General features: G+C 44.5%; 1 protein-coding gene across 1 annotated transcript in view; it reads left to right on the top strand.

The window, feature by feature from the left end:
- The window catches only part of ankfn1b (ankyrin repeat and fibronectin type III domain containing 1b), a gene marked incomplete at both ends in the record, with an annotated part of 375,118 nt that overhangs the window by 304,344 nt on the left and 52,093 nt on the right, over positions 1-18,681 (top strand). The window contains 3 exon segments of the mRNA XM_080747475.1: positions 4,103-4,216; positions 5,112-5,209; positions 14,701-14,791. Coding sequence (XP_080603601.1) covers positions 4,103-4,216; positions 5,112-5,209; positions 14,701-14,791 — 303 coding nt within the window.

The raw sequence follows: 18,681 nt of genomic DNA, 5'->3' as shown, positions 1-18,681 counted from the left end.
TTGAAAAAATATTTAGTATCATTTTAAACTTGAAGTACAACGTTATTTTCAGTCAGTTCTAACCAAAATGGCTGTTATCTCAACGTTTTCCTCGCAACATAATCCCTAAAATATCGTCACTGACGGGCAGAAACCTTGTATCTCCAAGTTTCAAATGTGTACTTTTGCTAAAGCAAAGCCCTGCTTCATCATACAAGACTGTAGCACAAAACTAGTGAAAACAGCCGATCTACAAGCACACAATGCGAGGCGTTGTGTGCTTGTAGATCTGCTGTTTTCACTAGTTTAGTACATTTTATAGATAAATAAATAGATGATAAATACAAAACGAACGGTTTTGGACATACAAGGTTTCTACCCAACAACAACAACAACGATATGTTATAAATATAAGGTGCTGGGAGTGAAAATTATAATGTAGGGGTGCCTCGGATTAAAAAAATATTTATGGGGTGCCCTGAGACAAAAAAGTTTGGGAACCCCTGCACTAGATAGACAGACAGACAGACAGACTGATATGACACTAGACAGACAATGACATTATTTCCTCCAAATTTGCGACAAGGAAAACAAAAGCACGCATCTAGCTTCACTGGATATTCCAGCCATGGTCTTCCACGGTACCAGCCCGGGCTGAATGCGCGTGCTGTCTTGCCAAAATGACGTTTTGGAAACACAAGATTAGCGGGCTGTGATGGTGCTGTTGTGCTTAAGCCAGTGCTGTTAGCAGCGGCCACTGCTGCGTCGTGTACGGCGAAGCTTTCAGGCTGTGTTGCGGTGGTTGTGGAACTCAATGGATCGGGTCGAGGAGCAGCAGGTCTACCTCCCTGCGGCTGCGTGCTGCTATCGGCGGCCGCTGCTGAGTGCGTTGCGAACGGCGACGCTTTCAGCTTGTGTTGCCGTGCTTAGGGTTTGGGTCGGGTCGAGGAGCAGCACCTCCTGCTCCCTGTGTGCTGTTATCGATAATCGGCGGCCGCTGCTGCGTTGCGAACGGCGACGCTTTCAGCTTGTTGCCGTGCTTGTGGAACTCAATTGGGGGTTAGGGTTTGGGTCGGGTTGAGGAGCAGCTGTACCCCGAGTCGACGACGGCTCGGAGCCTGCCTCTGGACTGACTGGAGCCGTAGCAGCAGTGCTACTCGCGTCGCGAGGTTTAGAAACCAGAAATCGACGCATATTGACCGAAAGAGCCAGAGAAAGAGAACAGAAGTTAAAGTGAAACAAGCTGCAAACACAACTAAAAAACAAACTGTTCCTTCTCTCGATTAGTTCCTTAATGCGCTGGACAAAACTGAAGTTAGTTGGCAACCAGAAGTGGTGTGTGTACTTGTCTGTCGAGACGAGACTGACTGCTGTTCCCTCCTACGCATTCAACGCATATCGGGGGCGGAGCTGCTGGCCTGGCTGGAACATTATTATTTGTTTTACTTATTTCGAGGTGCAGAGAGGGAGAGAGATGGCATTGGCGATCAGAGTTTTTAAAATGTATATATAATGAAATGGTGTTGGTTTTGGTGGTGCGACAGCTGTAGCATAATATAAAAAAGAAAAAAAATATATATATATATATTTTTATTTTTATTTTTTCATGCCATCTTGTTTGGTGGGGCAGACAGGGCATTTAGGGGGGCAATGCCCCCCCTTGCCTATGGGGAGATCCGGCCCTGACCTGGATCATAATAGAGCCCTCTCCACAGGGAACCACTGCTGGTCGTCAAATTATTGGCATACGTATTTGACAAAAAACTATCCATTTAATGTTGTTCCTGTTCAATCACTGAGGGTCAAAAAAAAGGAGCAGGCCTGGCGAAGAGCCTTGGGGGACCTCGGTCAAACAAGTTATATCGACTATATCGTGGAAAACCGTCATTTTTCAGGATTCAAATAAAAAAATAGCAAAGCTCCAAAACTGTGCTTTTGTGTCACGCTCTGTAGAACGATCAAGTAGGACGTTAATTAATTTACAAAAAAAAAAAAAAAAAGATCTGCAAGCTTGTAGATCCGCATTTTTTGGCGGTTTCTGCCCGACAGCAACGGTTTGGGGCTTAGGTGGTTGAGCGTGCGTGCGTGCGTGCGTGCGTGCGTGCGTCTGCAGACCACGCGCTGAAGGGCAGCATGGCACGCTGATCGTTCCCGGGTTGTCGCCTTGATTTACGTACATTTTTTCTTTTCTTCTTCATTCTGTGTCACTCTGTCTGGGGCTGAACTGCTAATGGCTTCCATGTTGGCACGCCTGGGGCTCTGTGTGTGTGCGTGTGTGTGTGTGTGTGTGTGTGTGTGTGTGTGTGTGTGTGTGTGTGTGTGTGTGTGTGTGTGTGTGTGTGTGTGTGTGTGTGTGTGTGTGTGTGTGTGTGTGTGTGCCCGTTTACATCCACGCTCCGTCATCAGTATTGGAAAAATAAGTCACTCTGCCCGAACCCATGTAAACCCGGGAACATGACGGTCGTGAGCAAGCGTCATGTCATGTCTAGGTCTCTACGACCATGCGTGAGCTACGAGGGGCTAAAATCACTTTGGGAAACCCGTCCCGGCCATTATAATTTATCCCTGCAAAGTAACTAGTAGCTAAAGTTTTCAGTAAGTAAAAGTTTTGGAAATTGGAAACACTAAAGTAAAGTACAAATAGCTCAAAAGTGTACTTAAGTTTATTTCTTAAGTACATATACTTAGCTACTTTACACCACTGGACCGTCATGCGGCTGCATGACGCTTCTGAATGTGTAAGGGAATGTGTCTAGGGTGTGCGTGTGTGCGCGTGCGTCCGTATGTGTGTGTAACACCCTCTTTAACCGTTTTACAGGCGTTTCTTGACACTCGTGGTGGCGGGTACTAGACAGCCCCCCCCCCCCCCCCCTTCCCAACCCTATGCTCCTCCCTTCCACCAGAATCAGTCTGGACTTTGATGCGAGTTCTCTCCTTTATTATTCCACATACTCATGCTATTTTATGGGCCAAAACTGTGTCTTATTGGACTTTTTCTCAGGCGTCCAGATACAGTATGGTGGCATTCCTCAGATCTGCTGCGTTAAAAAAACAGCAGATGGAGGAGAAAAAACTAAAAGAAAAAAGTTACTTGCCCAAAAGTGGAGGGGCCTTAATTATTTTATAATTTAGCTTGTAGATCTGCTATTTTTGTCGTGAAAATGTGTGCAAATCTTTGAATATATGTATTTTTTAAGCGAACATTTGTAACTCAAATTTTGCTTCTGGGGGGTCCCTGGAACTAAATATTTTGAGATGGGGGTCTGTGGTAAAAAAAACATCATTTTGGGGGTCCTTCACATGAAAAGGTTTGAGCACCGCTGACATAGAAACATAGGTTTTTCAAAAAACAAATTTTCACGATTTTTCAAAAATAGCAGATATACAAGCACTTGGTGCCGCGCTGTGAGCTTGTATATCTGCTATTTTTCAATAGTTAAAGCATGTGTAATAATGCGTTCCCAGTCTAAATGGGGTAAACCCCCTCCCCTATGAAGAACTTTCATGTGGGGGCCCGCAGTGAATCCTTGTACCCAGGGCCCAGAATTTGGTGCGACGCCCCTGGTCGCTATGCTTCATTATGAATTTGGGGTCACGATGAATGCAAACATTTTGAAATTAGCCCAGGGACGTGCTGGCCATTGGGAAAAGCGGGACAACTCCCAAGCGGCCGGTTCATTCCCGGCCGGTCCAGGCCGGCCATTAGGAAAAAAATAAACCGTTTGCACAAAAGTAAAAATGTAACTGTTTGCACAAAAGTAGTGAAAACAGCAGATCTACAAGCACACAACGCCTCGCGGTGCGAGGCGTTGTGTGCTTGTAGGTCGTCTGTTTTCACTAGTTTAAATCATTTTTTTAAATGATAAATACAAAACAAAAGGTTTTGGACATACAAGGTTTCCACCCGACAACGACGAAATATAACTCATGTAATTGGCCCACTGGCTTGTCACTCGTCATGATCTGAAATGGCAAATCTTTGAGTAGCAGCAGCGCTATAGAGAGAGATCTCTCTCTATAGCGCGCAATGAGGGCCTCTCCAACTCTTTTTCCCGGGCTGAATCAGGGGCCCAGCACGTCCCTGAATTAGCCTAACCTCTGTCTGTCCCCCCCCACCCCCCAGACCCCCCAGACGCCCCCAGTGCTGTCCGTCTGTCTGTCAGCAGCAGCACCAGTCTCAGGCTGGACTTCCACGAGCCTCTCAGTGTCAACTCTGCAGTCGTCACCAAGTACAAAGGTACGGACACGTTAGCATCGTCAAAGCTGCAATCCATATAGCTTCTTTTGTGAATACATTGTTATTTTGAATACTTTGTTCTTAAGTATTCGCTTATTTATGTATTTGTTTGTTTGTTTAATGCACTTTTCATATCAAGCTGTTTGTTCTAAAATGTGAAATGAACCTCCTATAGGGGGCGTTAGGGAGATAACATGGCCATTTCACGCTATATTAGTCTAAAAGCGCCAAATTTTGCACAGATGTAGCCCAGGGCTTGCTCTAATGATTTAGCTAGGGCGCCCGAGTCGGCGACCTTCGGGGTCGCCACAGCGGCCAAATCAAGTTGGCCACTTTCTATGCAGGAGGAAAATACCCAGGAAAAAAAATCCATTGCGAGCATTTGTTTTGCACAAAAGACATTCCTTGGGCTATACATGGCCCCAGAAAACAATGGTTTAGTGATGAAAAGTGATGAGTCATCACTTTTCACCATTTTGTGGGCATTTTCTTGGGCCATTTATAGGCCAAGGAATGTTTTTTTGTGCAAGACAAATGCTTGCAATGGATTCAGCATCATGACAAACCCCTAAAGCAGATTCTTTTCTGGATATTTTCCTCCTGTATAGAAAGTCAATGGGAGCCCAACTTGATTTGGCTGCTGTGGCGACCCCGAAGGTCACCTACTCGGGCGCCCTAGCTAAATCATTAGCGCATGCCCTGGGCTACATCTGTGCAAAATTTGGCGCTTTTAGACTAATATAGCACGAAATATCCCTAACGCCCCCGACTATCCTGTCCAGGCGAAGGTGCAGTTATTAGCTGTTTTTTGACTTTTGATTGTGTGTGTGTGTGTGTGTGTTCGTGCGTGCGTGCGTGCGTGTGTGTGTGTGTGTGTGTGTGTACATCCTTCCAGTGGCTTGGAGCTATTCTCCATGCTTCAGTGTGTTGCTGGGGGAGATGCTTGTGGAAGACACCACGCTGCTACAGTGCAACATCACTGGACTCTCCTCTGTGAGTAGGAAGTAGACTAGGGTGGATCTTAAATTACCTTTTTTAGATTTTCTTGAGTCTCACCCCCCAATTATGTTCCAATGTACAAAAAACTGCTTTGGTTAAAATTTGGTTGAATTTCAAGCATATTTAGAGGTAGCTCAATCAAGTCAAAGATTGTACATTTTATTGGTCAAAATCGAATTGCACTGCAGGCACATTTAAGTTATACATTACACATTATTCTTATACTAAGCACAGAAATGATATTTTTTAAGCTTACAAATCTAAACACAAATCTGATTACATGTTTGTCATATGTCAAACCAGAATTAATGTATTGTAGGAAATAGCAAAGCAAAGAATGACAAATTGCTATTTTTCATTTAACGTGCACAATGACATGTCTTTATTGCACACTCTTCAATCATACTCACAACACACAACAAGTACACAGCCCCACTTCCTTGTTTACCCCCAAAAACCCCGAAAGTCACTGCAGTATAGCAATTCAGTAGTTACTGATCAATTAAAGTTTGTTTACGGCTATCGGGATACTTGTACCGATGGTTCTGCACAATTTGCAGCAAGTATTGGAGTTGGGACTCATCTTTAGTAATGAGACCACAATATTCTTGTATTAGGTCAACCCCACGCTCTGCATGATCATTGACAACATTCATTGCCTTCACTACAGCCAGAGCTTCTTGGTAGTCTACCCTGGGCTCCCACTCATCGGGATCAACGTCAAGGAAGTCATCTGGGAGATCCATCATTTTGAAAAGCACTTCAATGTTCTTCCTTGCAATTGTTCCAAGGTCAACAGTAATTCTCAGTTCATGATCTCCATTTCCATCTTTCATGGCTCTCACCATCAGCCTCTTCGTTTGCGCGCTCACTTGACTGTCAAACAATGCAAGTCCGACAATCTCTGGAGCAAAATACCATAAGTGATTGGAACACTTTTGAGAAGCAGCTTTAGACACCTCAGTATTTATCGATGAATATTCCAGCAACGATTTTAACAGCTGCCAAGTAATTTAGTGGAGCGCTGACAGCAACAGGTGCCATCATCCATGCCTTCACATAATTGCAAACTGCAAAAATGCACAAATCCATGCATGCTTTTTCTTCCCTGAAGGTCAGTTTGAATTGGCCATGAAACATCCAGATCTTCATACAATAAATAACCTTTGCCATCCAACGGGCATGATGGGTAGCTCCTGGAGCTCTGAACCGGATACCTCGAGCAGCGAGGTATCCGGTTCATCAATAAATGCTGAGGTGTCTAAAGCTGCTTCTCAAAAGTTTTCCAATCACGACTTATGGTGAACAGGGGCATATGAAGAGAATTACTGTTGACCTTGGAACAATTGCAAGGAAGAACATTGAAGATTTTTTCCAAGGTGCTTTGAGTGGGAGCCCAGGGAGGACTACCAAGAAGCTCTGGCTGTAGTGAAGGTGATGAATGTTGTTAATGATCATGCAGAGTGTGGGGTTGACCTAATACAAGAATATTGTGGTCTCATTACTAAAGATGAGTCCCAACTCCAATACTTGCTGCAAATTGTGCAGGACTATCGGCACAAGTATCCCGATAGCCGTAAACAAACTTTAATTGATCAGTAACTACTGAATTGCTATACTGCAGTGACTTTCGGGGGTTTTGGGGGTAAACAAGGAAGTGGGGCTGTGTACTTGTTGTGTGTTGTGAGTATGATTGAAGAGTGTGCAATAAAGACATGTCATTGTGCACGTTAAATGAAAAATTGCAAATTGTCATTCTTTGCTTTGCTATTACCTACAATACATTAATTCTGGTTTGACATATGACAAACATGTAATCAGATTTGTGTTTAGATTTGTAAGCTTAAAAAATATCATTTCTGTGCTTAGTATAAGAATAATGTGTAATGTATAACTTAAATGTGCCTGCAGTGCAATTCGATTTTGACCAATAAAATGTACAATCTTTGACTTGATTGAGCTACCTCTAAATATGCTTGAAATTCAACCAAATTTTAACCAAAGCAGTTTTTTGTACATTGGAACATAATTGGGGGGTGAGACTCAAGAAAATCAGAAAAAGGTCATTTAAGATCCACCCTAAAGTAGACCCTCCAGAAAAACGCGGGCTAAAATCCTTGATTTTGCGGGCAAAAATCCTTGATTATGCGGTGAATTATGCGGGGTTTTTGTGTGAATTTATGCGATGACAATGCGAAACTATGCGAAATATGCGGGAACTTGTGAAAGTTGCGATTAAATGCGAAATTATGCGAAATATGCGGGAACTTAAAAAACATATTTATAGCCTACCTGTATATACAGTACATATTATAATAAAAATTGATAACTATTAATTAAACCACTTTAATATACAGTACACTGGCTATTTGGAAATAGACAATCTACAAGCTCACAACATCACTAAGTAGTCATCAAAGTAGTCAAAACACGAATTTAAGGGTCCTTGAGTGAATTGAGAAATGCAAAACAGACTTTTGACTGCCTTTCATTATTTTCAAGGCAAAAAAGCAAACCTCTGTCAAATATCTGCAATTTAATTACCTTAATGGGCTACATCAAGGCAAAAATAATTACCCTATGGCCTATGCGATTGCTAAGGATACAGCTCACTGCTAAAGCAAAACTCTGGTTTATTTATGTGGTTTTGCTCTCTCTAAAGGGATTTAAGGGATTAAAATGTTATGCATTCAATTGCTGTTCCTATCCATCCATGGAATACTGCGTGCTACTTTTTTTCGGAGAGGTGCTCGTTTGCTTTGAACGGCAACGACGCAACGTTTCAAACGGAGTACAATGGAGACCTCAAAACAAGTAGGATACACTTTAATTTGTCGTTTCTTAAAGTTTGAGGACCGAGGAAGAGTGTGTTATTGTAGCGTCACGTTGGCGAGGGCCAACGCTCATACCGTATAGCCTACATTATGCCTGCATCTCTCTCTCTGTCTGCCTGCAGTTCTCACGGTGCAGCGTGCACGCAATCGCACGGCACACACACACACACACACACACACGCACACGCACACGCACACACACACACACACACACACACACACACACACACACACACACACACACACACACACACAGAGAGAGAGAGAGAGAGAGGAGCCACAGGTTTCACAGCGCATCATTCTTTTGCTTCTGTTTTGTGTCTGAACGTGATTGAACGTTGAAGCGATGACTTTATACTTTTATGCGAAAAAGTGCGGGGATTGTGAAATCAAGCGATGCCCGCATATTTCGCATATTTTCCGCGGAAATATGCGAAATATGCGGTGAATATGCGGGGATTGTGAAATCATGCGAGCCCCCGCATAATCAGCGGCATTTATTGATTATTGCGGGAAATTCTGCGATCGCATAATCGCGTTTTTCTGGAGGGTGTAAGGAAGGTTCCTTCACCTCCATCAGTGTTATTGAAGCATTTTTGCAAGAAGTGAATATCCACCCATTTAACCCATTTAGGCCTAGACTTATTGAATGCTTGTTAACCAGTGAAAAATAGCAGATATACAAGCTCACAGCGCGGCACTGAGTGCCGCGCTGCGAGCTTGTAGATCTGCTATTTTTGAAAAAGTCGTGAAAATGTGTGCAAATCTTTGAATAGATGTGTTTTCAAAGCGAACGTTTGTAACTCAAATTTTGCTTCTGGGTGGTCCCTGGAACTAGATATTTTGAGATGGGGGTCTGTGGCCAGATAAATATCATTTTGGGGGCCCTTCACATGAAAAGGTTTCAGAACCACTGACATAGTAGTCTCTCAAGAACAGACTAACTGAGCTCCAGTAGAGTGAAAAGGACCTTTTCTTTGACGATGGCTGGCCAGATTGCTGACATAGAAACATATTTTTTCCAAAAACCTTAGAAGGATACAAAAGACACTTATAGAATCGGGTCAAAATTCTAATTTTCACGATTTTTCAAAAATAGCAGATCTACAAGCTCGCAGCGCGGCACTCGGTATATGTGCCTCTGTATATCTGCTATTTTTGTTATATTTAAAGCATAAAATATTGCGTCATACTTAATAGACTTGACCTTTCAGTCTGCTCTTTTTTTCCCCCTCTACACCAAACCTCTTTGCCCAAAATAGCCGATCTACTGCGAGGCGTTGTGAGCTTGCAGATCTGCTATTTGTGGCTAAAGTTCTCAGAACATGGACGTTAGGTTTCAAGTGGTTAATATAAAAAAGGAGATAAAAAAAGTTTCTATCACACAACAATTTGGAGGACCCCCTGTAGTAACTCTGAGGAACCCCTAGGGGTCCCGGACCCCCTGTTGAAGACCCCTGATGTACAGCACATTGCGCATTTGTGGCTTTCTATGATTATAGGTAAATACATGTTTATCGTCGCTGTCCAGTGAAAACCTTGTACGTCCAAAACCGTTTGTTTTGCATTTTTTATTTTAAAAATGATTTAAACTAGTGAAAACAGCCGATCTACAAGCACACAACGCCTCGCGGTGCGAGGCGTTGTGTGCTTGTAGATCTGCTGTTTTCACTACTTTTGTGCAACGGCCTTGTACGAGGAAGCAGGGCTTTACTTTGCGAAAGAAAATACAAATGTGAAACTTGGAGATACGAGGTTTCCACCCGACAACGACATTATGATGCATGATGTTAAAAGCTCTCCTGCCGTCGCTAAGCAAAACCACAGGTTGCTGTGTGTGGTTATGCACTTGTCGTACTGCACCTGGTGAGAATAGCCAAGCCATGTACACAAGCTTGAGTAGATCTGCTATTCTCACACTGTTTTAAAATTTAAACAAACAAAAAACAAACACATTTCCAAACATTTAGAAAAATTGCCCAATATTTAATGAGGTTAAATTGTGCCACATTGCATGCTTCCCATAGTACACTCCATGACAGTGTTACTTGTCCCCACACATCAAAAGCAAGCACTTATTTAAAAAGATCTCTTAAACAAATATTAATGAGATAGACCACATGCTGTTACAATTGGAATAATCTAGTTTTGGTACATGATGTTTTACCCATGGCCTTCTTCTAGCTCCACCATGAGCCCGATTCTTGCAAAACACATTTTTGCTCCTACAGATTTTGCCCTAAAATCGCGTAAAGCAGTACACAGTATGTCTAGAGTCATGTCATCGTAATGGATCTGTCCCATTTAGCGCCACCGTCAGGCCGATTTCTTCAAACACATTTTGGACACTGCTTCAACAGATTTTGGCCTAAAATCATGCAAAGCATCAACATTGGATCTGTCTCATTTCCCCTATTCCCTCCTGATTGGATACGTTTGCCTTCTAAAGTTTGTGTATGCGACCTGACAGTCGCTTATCTCCCGATTAGGGAGTCTTACTGGTATTATTGGCATTTTAATGTAACTTAGATTTAGACTGACAAGTGTCAGTTGTTTGTTTGAATATAGTATGTTGTTGTGACCGTCAGGTCGATTTTTGCGATTCGCGATTAGGGCGATTAGGGAGTCTTATTGGTTTATGTTGTGATGTTTTATGCGGACCCCAGGAAGACTAGCTGACCGCGGCAACGGAAGCTAACGGGGATCCGAATAAAGAATAAAGAACACCTAACCACTGCACGATACCACCATATATACAGCCATGCTTTAACCCATTTAGAACGGGTACACATCATTGCGTATCATTATTTTATGCTTTAACTATTGAAACATAGCAGATCTACAAGCTCACAGCCGCGCTGCGAGCTTGTAGATCTGCTATTTTAGAAAAATCGTGAACATTAGAATCTTGACCCGATTCTATAAGTGTCTTTTGAATCCTTCTAAGGTTTTCTTGAAAAAACCTGTGTTTCTATTGTCAGCAATCTGGCCAGCCATCGTCAAAGAGAAGGTCCTTTTCACTTGACTGGAGCTCAGTTAGTCTGTTTTTGAGAGACTACTATGTCAGTGGTTTTCAAACTTTTTTCACGTGAAGGACCCCCAAACTGATATGTATTTGGCCACGGACCCCCATCTCAAAATATTTAGTTCCAGGGACCCCCCCCCCCAGAAGCAAAATTTTAGTTACAAACGTCTGCTTTAATAATACATATATTCAAAAAAGATTTGCACACATTTTCACGACTTTCTCAAAAATAGCAGATCTACAAGCTCGCTGCGCGGCACTCTGTGCCGCGCTGCGAGCTTGTATATCTGCTATTTTTCAATAGTTAAAGCGTTCAATAATCCCAGGCTTAAACGCTCTAAACCTGACTTTACGAGTGGGAAAGCAACACGCGACACTCTGCAGCTTCTGGTCTTTTAACCGATAGAAGAAAAGAAGAAAAACACAACATTTAGAAAGGCCACCTCCCCACATGAAGGCCTCTGACATCACTCGCACATGTGCGGGAACCGCTCTGCCCGCGATGTCATCCCAACACCAAATTTCCCCCCGAACCGCTGCTTCTTTATGCCTCCTCGCCAGGGACGTGCTGGGCCCCTGATTCAGCCCGGGAAAAAGAGTTGGAGAGGCCCTCATTGCGCGCTATAGAGAGATCTCTCTCTATATCGCTGCTGCTACTCAAAGATTTGCCATTTCAGATCATGACAAGTGACAAGCCAGTGGGCCAATTACATGAATTAGGCCTATATTTCGTTGTTGTTGGGTGGAAAACTTGTAGGCCTATGTCCAAAAAAAAAAAAGATTTAATTTAGTGAAAACAGCCGATCTACAAGCACACAACGCCTCGCGGTGTGAGGCGTTGTGTGCTTGTAGATCTGCTGTTTTCACTACTTTTGTGCAAACAGTACATTTTTTACTTTTGTGCAAACAGTTTAATTTTTTCCTAATGGCCCGGCCTGGACCGGCCGATAATGAACCGGCCGTTCGGGAGTTGTCCCGCTTTTCCCAATGGCCAGCACGTCCCTGCTCCTCGCGTCGGGGTTGCCCTCGCGCAGCTCCCAACCGACCATCAATCCCCCGAAGAGGGTGACCGTAAAAAGACTTATGGCCCCGCTTAAACAGGCACCGTTGGAAAACACGGTTTTAATGGCGTATCGAGTCACGGCTCCGATGCATCATTTTAAGCGGCGGCAACAGTTGCGAAACTGTGCCGAGACGCCCCCGTCGACGTTAAAAAAAGGAGCAGCTTGGTAGCCTGCAAAACCCCTGATTTATGTTTGGCGTTTCTTTTTTTTTCTTTTTTTTCAAAACGGGGCGCCTGCATGTGTTTGTTATTGCGTGGGAGGAGAGAGCCCTCTCTCTCTCTCTCTCCCCCCCGCCCGCGAGGACCCCTATTGTCACACGGCGAGGAGCCACCCCCGTCACGGGACAGGGGTCAAGGCGGGGTCAGAGAGGGTGTCAGCAGCCGCTTTGATTGATCAGACTGGGAAAGGAGAGACCGAGGCCTGCTGTCTGCGCGCACGGGGCGGAGAGAGACCGCCGCGCATTACACAGGCATGGGGCTTCGCACCAAATCCTGGGCCCTGGGTGCAAGGATTCACTCACAAGCTTGTAGATCTGCTATATTTTAAAAAAATCTTGAACATTTGTGCAGTTATTATTATTTCAAATGCTTCCAAGGTGTTTTTGAAAAACCTATGTTTCTATGTCAGTGGTGCTCAAATAATTTCATGCGAAGGACCCCCAAAATGATATGTATTTGGCTCACGGACCCCCATCTCAAAATATTTAGTTCCAGGGACCCCCCCACCCAGAATTCAACAGTGGTGGAAAAAGCATACTTGGGTGTTTTACTTAAGTAAACGTATCAATACTGCTACATAGAAACACTCTTTTAAAGTACCTACGGTATGAGAGTGAGAGTGGATTCCCCAATCCATCCATCCATCCATCCATCTTCAACCGCTTATCCGGAATCGGGTCGCGGGGGTAACAGTTCCAACTGAGACCTCCAGATTTCCTTATCCTGAGCAACTTCCTCCACTCCCTCAGGGAGTATACCGAGGCGTTCCCAAGCCAGTTTGGAGATATAATCCTTCCATCTGGTCGTAGGTCTGCCACGGGGTCTCCTCCCAGTGGGACGCGCATCGAGGACCTTCCTAGGAAGGCGCTCGGGGGGCATCCGTACTAGATGCCCGAACCACCTAAGCTGACTCCTTTCCAAGTGTAGGAGCAGCGGTTCTACTCCAAGTCTCTCTCGGGTGACTGAACTTCTCACCCGATCTCTAAGGGAGATACCAGCCACCCGTCTGAGGAAACTCATATCGGCCGCTTGTACCTGCGACCTTATTTATACTTTCGGTCATGACCCACACTTCATGACCATAGGTGAGAGTAGGAACGAAGATTGCTCGGTAGACAGAGAGCTTTGTCTTCCGGCTCAACAGTGCGATTTAGCGACTGCAAAACCGCTCCTGCTGCTCCGATTCTCCGGCTGATCTCCTTCTCCGACTTTCCCTTTTAGTCCGGGGAAAAAACGGTGATTTTTGGCTGAACGTGGTTTCGTCTGTAAAAGTTTTTTTCTCAACTGATTCTTGTAGCTTGGGGTCACCCCTTAAGGATTCAAGAGGATGACCAGTGATATCCATTGAGCATTTTTTATTATTAACCCCTTAATGCCTGAAACATGGGCTCCCATTGACTTTCTATAGAGGAGGAAAATACCCAGAAAAAGATTATTTTTCTGGGTATTTAAGGAGGATCTGAGGGGTCTAATTAGGGGTTTGTCATGATGCTGAATCCATTGCAGGCATTTGTTTTGCACAAAAAACATTCCGTGGGCTAGAAATAGCCTCAGAAAACAATACACGTAAGGGTGAGTATTCATGTTAGTCGGAGGCCTTAGGGTTTTTTTCTCTCGTGCTAATCAGTCTAAAAGTGCAAAATTTTGCACAGATGTAGCTCAGGGCTTGCTCTAATGATTTAGCTAGGGCGCCCGAGTCTGCGACATTCGGGGTCGCCACAGCGGCCAAATCAAGTTGGGCTCCCATCGACTTTAGTGATGAAAAGTGATGAGTCATCACTTTTCAGAGTTTTGTGGGTGTTGTGGTGACCCCGAAGGTCGCCGACCTAGCTAAATCATTAGAACATGCCCTGAGCTACATCTGTGCAAAATTTTGCACTTTTAGACTGATTAGCACGAGAAAAAAACCCTAAGGCCTCCGACTAACATGAATACTCACCCATACGTGTATTGTTTTCTGAGGCTATTTCTAGCCCACGGAATGTTTTTTGTGCAAAACAAATGCCTGCAATGGATTCAGCATCATGACAAACCCCTAGTTAGACCCCTCAGATCCTCCTTAAATACCCCGAAAAATAATCTTTTTCTGGGTATTTTCCTCCTGTATAGAAAGTCAATGGGAGCCCATGTTTCAGGCATTAAGGGGTTAATAATAGAAAATGCTCAATGGATATCACTGGTCATCCTCTTGAATCCTTAAGAGGTGACCCCAAGCTACAAGAATCAGTTGAGAAAAAAACTTTTACAGGCGAATCCACGTTCACCCCCATTTTTCCCGGACTATTTCTCTCATTCGTGAAAATGTGACTGTATCTACAGTATGTCGTGTCTTTGTCTGTTCCAGGGGACCTATTACTATGTGCAGGTGTCTGCCTACAACATGAAGGGCTGGGGGCCCCCACTCGCCTCCACCCCTGTCTGCGCTGCACCCTCAAGTAAGTCTCCACTAGGATGTGTGACTGTCTGTCTGTCTGTCTGTTTGCCTGTTCTTCTGTATCTGATTTAGTCTAACACACCATTTAGTCCTAGTCTTAGACTAGTCTTCTGAAATTGTTTAGTCTTAGTCTCAGGACTAAATATCAGAAATCTTACTCTTTTAGTCACGTGTGCGTGTGCGTGTGCGTGTGCGTGTGTGTGTGTGTGTGTGTGTGTGTGTGTGTGTGTGTGTGTGTGTGTGTGGCCAATAGCCATAGCCTTGGAGTGATGTTCCTGACATAAATGGCCTGAGCTCAGCCAAGAAGTAAAACAGTGAACTCAACAGCTGAGATGTTGACTGGCTGCATTCCTCATTTTCCTGCATGTCTGTCTGTATGCCTGCCTGCCTGTATGCCTGTCTGTCTGTCTGTCTGTCTGTCTGTCTGTCTGTCTGTCTGTCTGTCTGTCTGTCTGTCTGTCTGTCTGTCTGTCTGTCTGTCTGTCTGTGTGTGTAGAGACGGAACAGTCAGACATAGGGCATTAACGAAAAAGTCGACAGGTTCGCTCAGTCGACTTCATTACACAAGTCGACACTTAGAGAAACAGTGTTTCTCTAAGTGGATTCCAGGGACTCTGTGGGTTCCTTTAGGGGGGTCTAAATTGACCCATACAAGTCTGTAACTCTGACAGTGTACACATGGAACCAAATGAACCCGCCAGGGTTCATTTGGTTCCAACCCTAACCCTGTACACTGTCAGAGTTAAGGGAAAATGAAATTGAAATTGAAATTTAAAAAAGTTTGAGAAACACTTGCACTGGGAGACGCTGCAACTGACTGGCACATCTGGGAGGCACATGAAACATGTTTGTCCTCATCATGCACACGCACACGCACACGCACGCACGCACACGCACACGCACGCACACACACACACACACACACACACACACACACACACACACACACACACACACACACACACACACACACACACACACACACACACACGCGCGCGCGCGCACACACACAGGCCCGTATACTCGGGGGCTTTCCCTCTCTTTCTCTCTCTTTCTTTTTTTTTCTGAACCTACTACACTTTCTCCTCTCTCTCTCTCTCTCTCTTTCTCCCTCTCCCTCTCCCTCTCCCTCTCCCTCTCCCTCTCTCGCTGAGCTAATTTCGATGTTGCGTGTTTGTGTTTTCCATTTGGGCCTACTACCCACTGGAAATATTTGCATGTCTGTGCCTTTCGGGGCCGCGCGCGCGGCGTTACGGCTACCCAACAGTGGGGGCCTTATATCGGAGCCCGGTCGGCGGACGCCCATTAAAGGGCCCGCTTGTCCTAGGAGCTCGGGACAGGCACCTTTTTCCGGGAATAAAGCTCACCGTGTTTCGGGGGGGGGGGGGGGGGGGGGGGGGGAGGGTGAAGGCAGAGGGGGGGGGGGATAACCGAGACCTCTGTCCCGGCGGGCTTATCGCCCCACACATCGTACCCCTCACGGCAGTGGTTCTCAAACTTTTATGGCTGCAGTACCCCGCTATACTGTTTTTTTTTTTTTTTTTTTAAAGATTTGTTTTGGGGCTTTTTATGCCTTTATTGATAGGACAGTAGACTGACAGGAAATGGGGAGAGAGATGAGGAATGACATGTGGCAAAGGTCGTCCGGATCGGGAATCGAACCAGCGATGCCAGCAGGCATCATAGCCTAGGCCCTAGTATGTGGTATGCGCCTTGACCACCAGGCCAGCAGGCGCCCTGCTATACTGATTTATGAAGCCAAGTACCCCCTTCCCCCTGACATTTTGCTTAGAAAAATAGACATCAGAAGTCTAGTTCCAATGCCAATATGAATTCAAAATAAACAGTTGTACTAGTCAAGTTACTGATGTAATTTGGTTTAACAATTGACAGATGAGCAGGTTCACACTAAATCTGTCAGTGTTTTATCATTGACCGTAACACTAAATACATATTCCCATTTTCTAGTTTTTCGCGTACCCCTACGGGTACAAGTATCCCCATTTGAGAAACACTGCCTTTCAGATCCATCTCAGAAAATTAGAATAGTGTGTAAAACTAGACCAGGTCAACCTGGTTGTGCCAGACCCCCTGTCTGTCATCATCATTTATGACATCATGCCTTTTGTAGGCATGTCATCATCATGTCATCATCATATATACCCTTTATATAGAAAACCCGGACAGACCGACATTTGCTTATGTAGGCCTACCCATTTCATGGGTCTGGCAAAAAGGAAGTGTTGCCACTCAGACAATTAGAAGTCAATGTCTGAATGGCCAAGCCAGCCCATCCTCACCCCTTCTGCTTCAACCCCCCGACGCGTTCCCAACTCGCTTTCAGCTTCACCCGTGCGACGCTTTGAGACGCTTACAGCGTCTTCCGTCAGACGGGAACGGAGAGTCTTAGTGTGCATGCGCCGACATGTGTTTACTGGAATATTTACCAGTCACTGGGAATTGAAACCGGGTCTCAGTTTTAGCAGTCATCATGCTCTACCGACTGAGCTAAGGAGACGACTGGGAAAAACCTTTTTTTGTGCTTTTATCTTTGACAACGTGGATTCTAACGCAACGCGGAGGTAACGTGTCCGACCACCTAAACTATGCCTAACTCTAACTCTAACCCTAAACATAACCTCAGTAAAACTATGCCTGACTCTAACCATAACCCTAAACATAACCTCAGTAAAACTATGCCTAACCCTAACCCTAACCCTAACCTTAACCTCAATAAAACTAATGTGCCGGCACCTCTATGCGGTCGCGCCGCCGTCGTTGATAGTGGCGTGATATGTAACGTCGGGTGGCTGGTAAACCTTTCATAGCGGTTTTCGAATCCCACTTCGGGAATGCCTTTTTTTTCCTTCTTCTTAGACCACTGGGCTTACCCAAAGCGTCCTCCACTTGAAGCAGTAGGCATACCCAAAGCGTCCCCTTGTCCGACGCATGACAGGGCGTCAGTTGTCTGGCGCTTTGGAGGTGAGAACATGTTGGAATGGCAGCATGTCTGAATGGAGAGCAGCCCCCATTGCGTGGGGTTTTGTGTAAAAGTAATTTTCATACCTTCATGTAGTCGAGATACATCGCACATTGTGAATTATGGACAGCGGGAAGAGAGAGAGGAGAGTGCGCGCACGATTCGCTGAACTCTTGACGGCGTTTCGGAACGGACCTCAAGCGACACTCAGACTTTTACCGCGCGGGCCGTTTTTGACCGTCTGCCATTCATGAGAACCTGTGAACTTACGTGCGAACGATATAGAGTCAGAGTGACATGTAGAGAGAGAGAGAGAGAGAGAGAGAGAGAGAGAGGCTCTACTTAATGTATTCTGACTAGGGGTGTAACGATACATTTTAACAGCGATAAGATACACATCACGATACATGGTTGACGATACGATACATGGACAATATTGGTTCATTCATGGCAATACGATTCAATTCAATGATTTAAAATCAATATAGTATCTATTTAGCAAAGAAATTAAATCTGTGTGAAACGTGTCAATAGTGCAGGTTTTTAAAGGGAAAAATCTATTATTATGGATGTAAATAAGTAAACACTGTGATTCTCTAGCAAATATATGGACATGTATACGTATATTTCAACAAATATGGACAAACCTGCACCTGGACATGAACACAGAGATTACACACATTTATTGATAGACCAAGAGTAGCTATATGGAATGGAAAAGTAATTAAACTACTTTTTTTCATTTTCCCTCTTAAAATTTCTAAAAACAAGGCACAAACATACAACCAATTACCGGTATTTGCACTGCAAAACGATTCGATACCGATTATCTGCATTGCAAAACGAAACCGATACCACGCAAACCCAAAACGGTACGATATATGCTTTTGCATATCGATATAGTGGATCAT

The sequence above is a fragment of the Nannobrachium achirus genome (assembly GCF_963921795.1).
Source record: "Nannobrachium achirus genome assembly, chromosome: 18".
Classification (NCBI taxonomy): Eukaryota; Metazoa; Chordata; class Actinopteri; order Myctophiformes; family Myctophidae; genus Nannobrachium; species Nannobrachium achirus.
The sequence above is the reverse complement of the archived record's forward strand: the minus strand, read 5'-3'. Positions and strand labels throughout refer to the sequence as shown.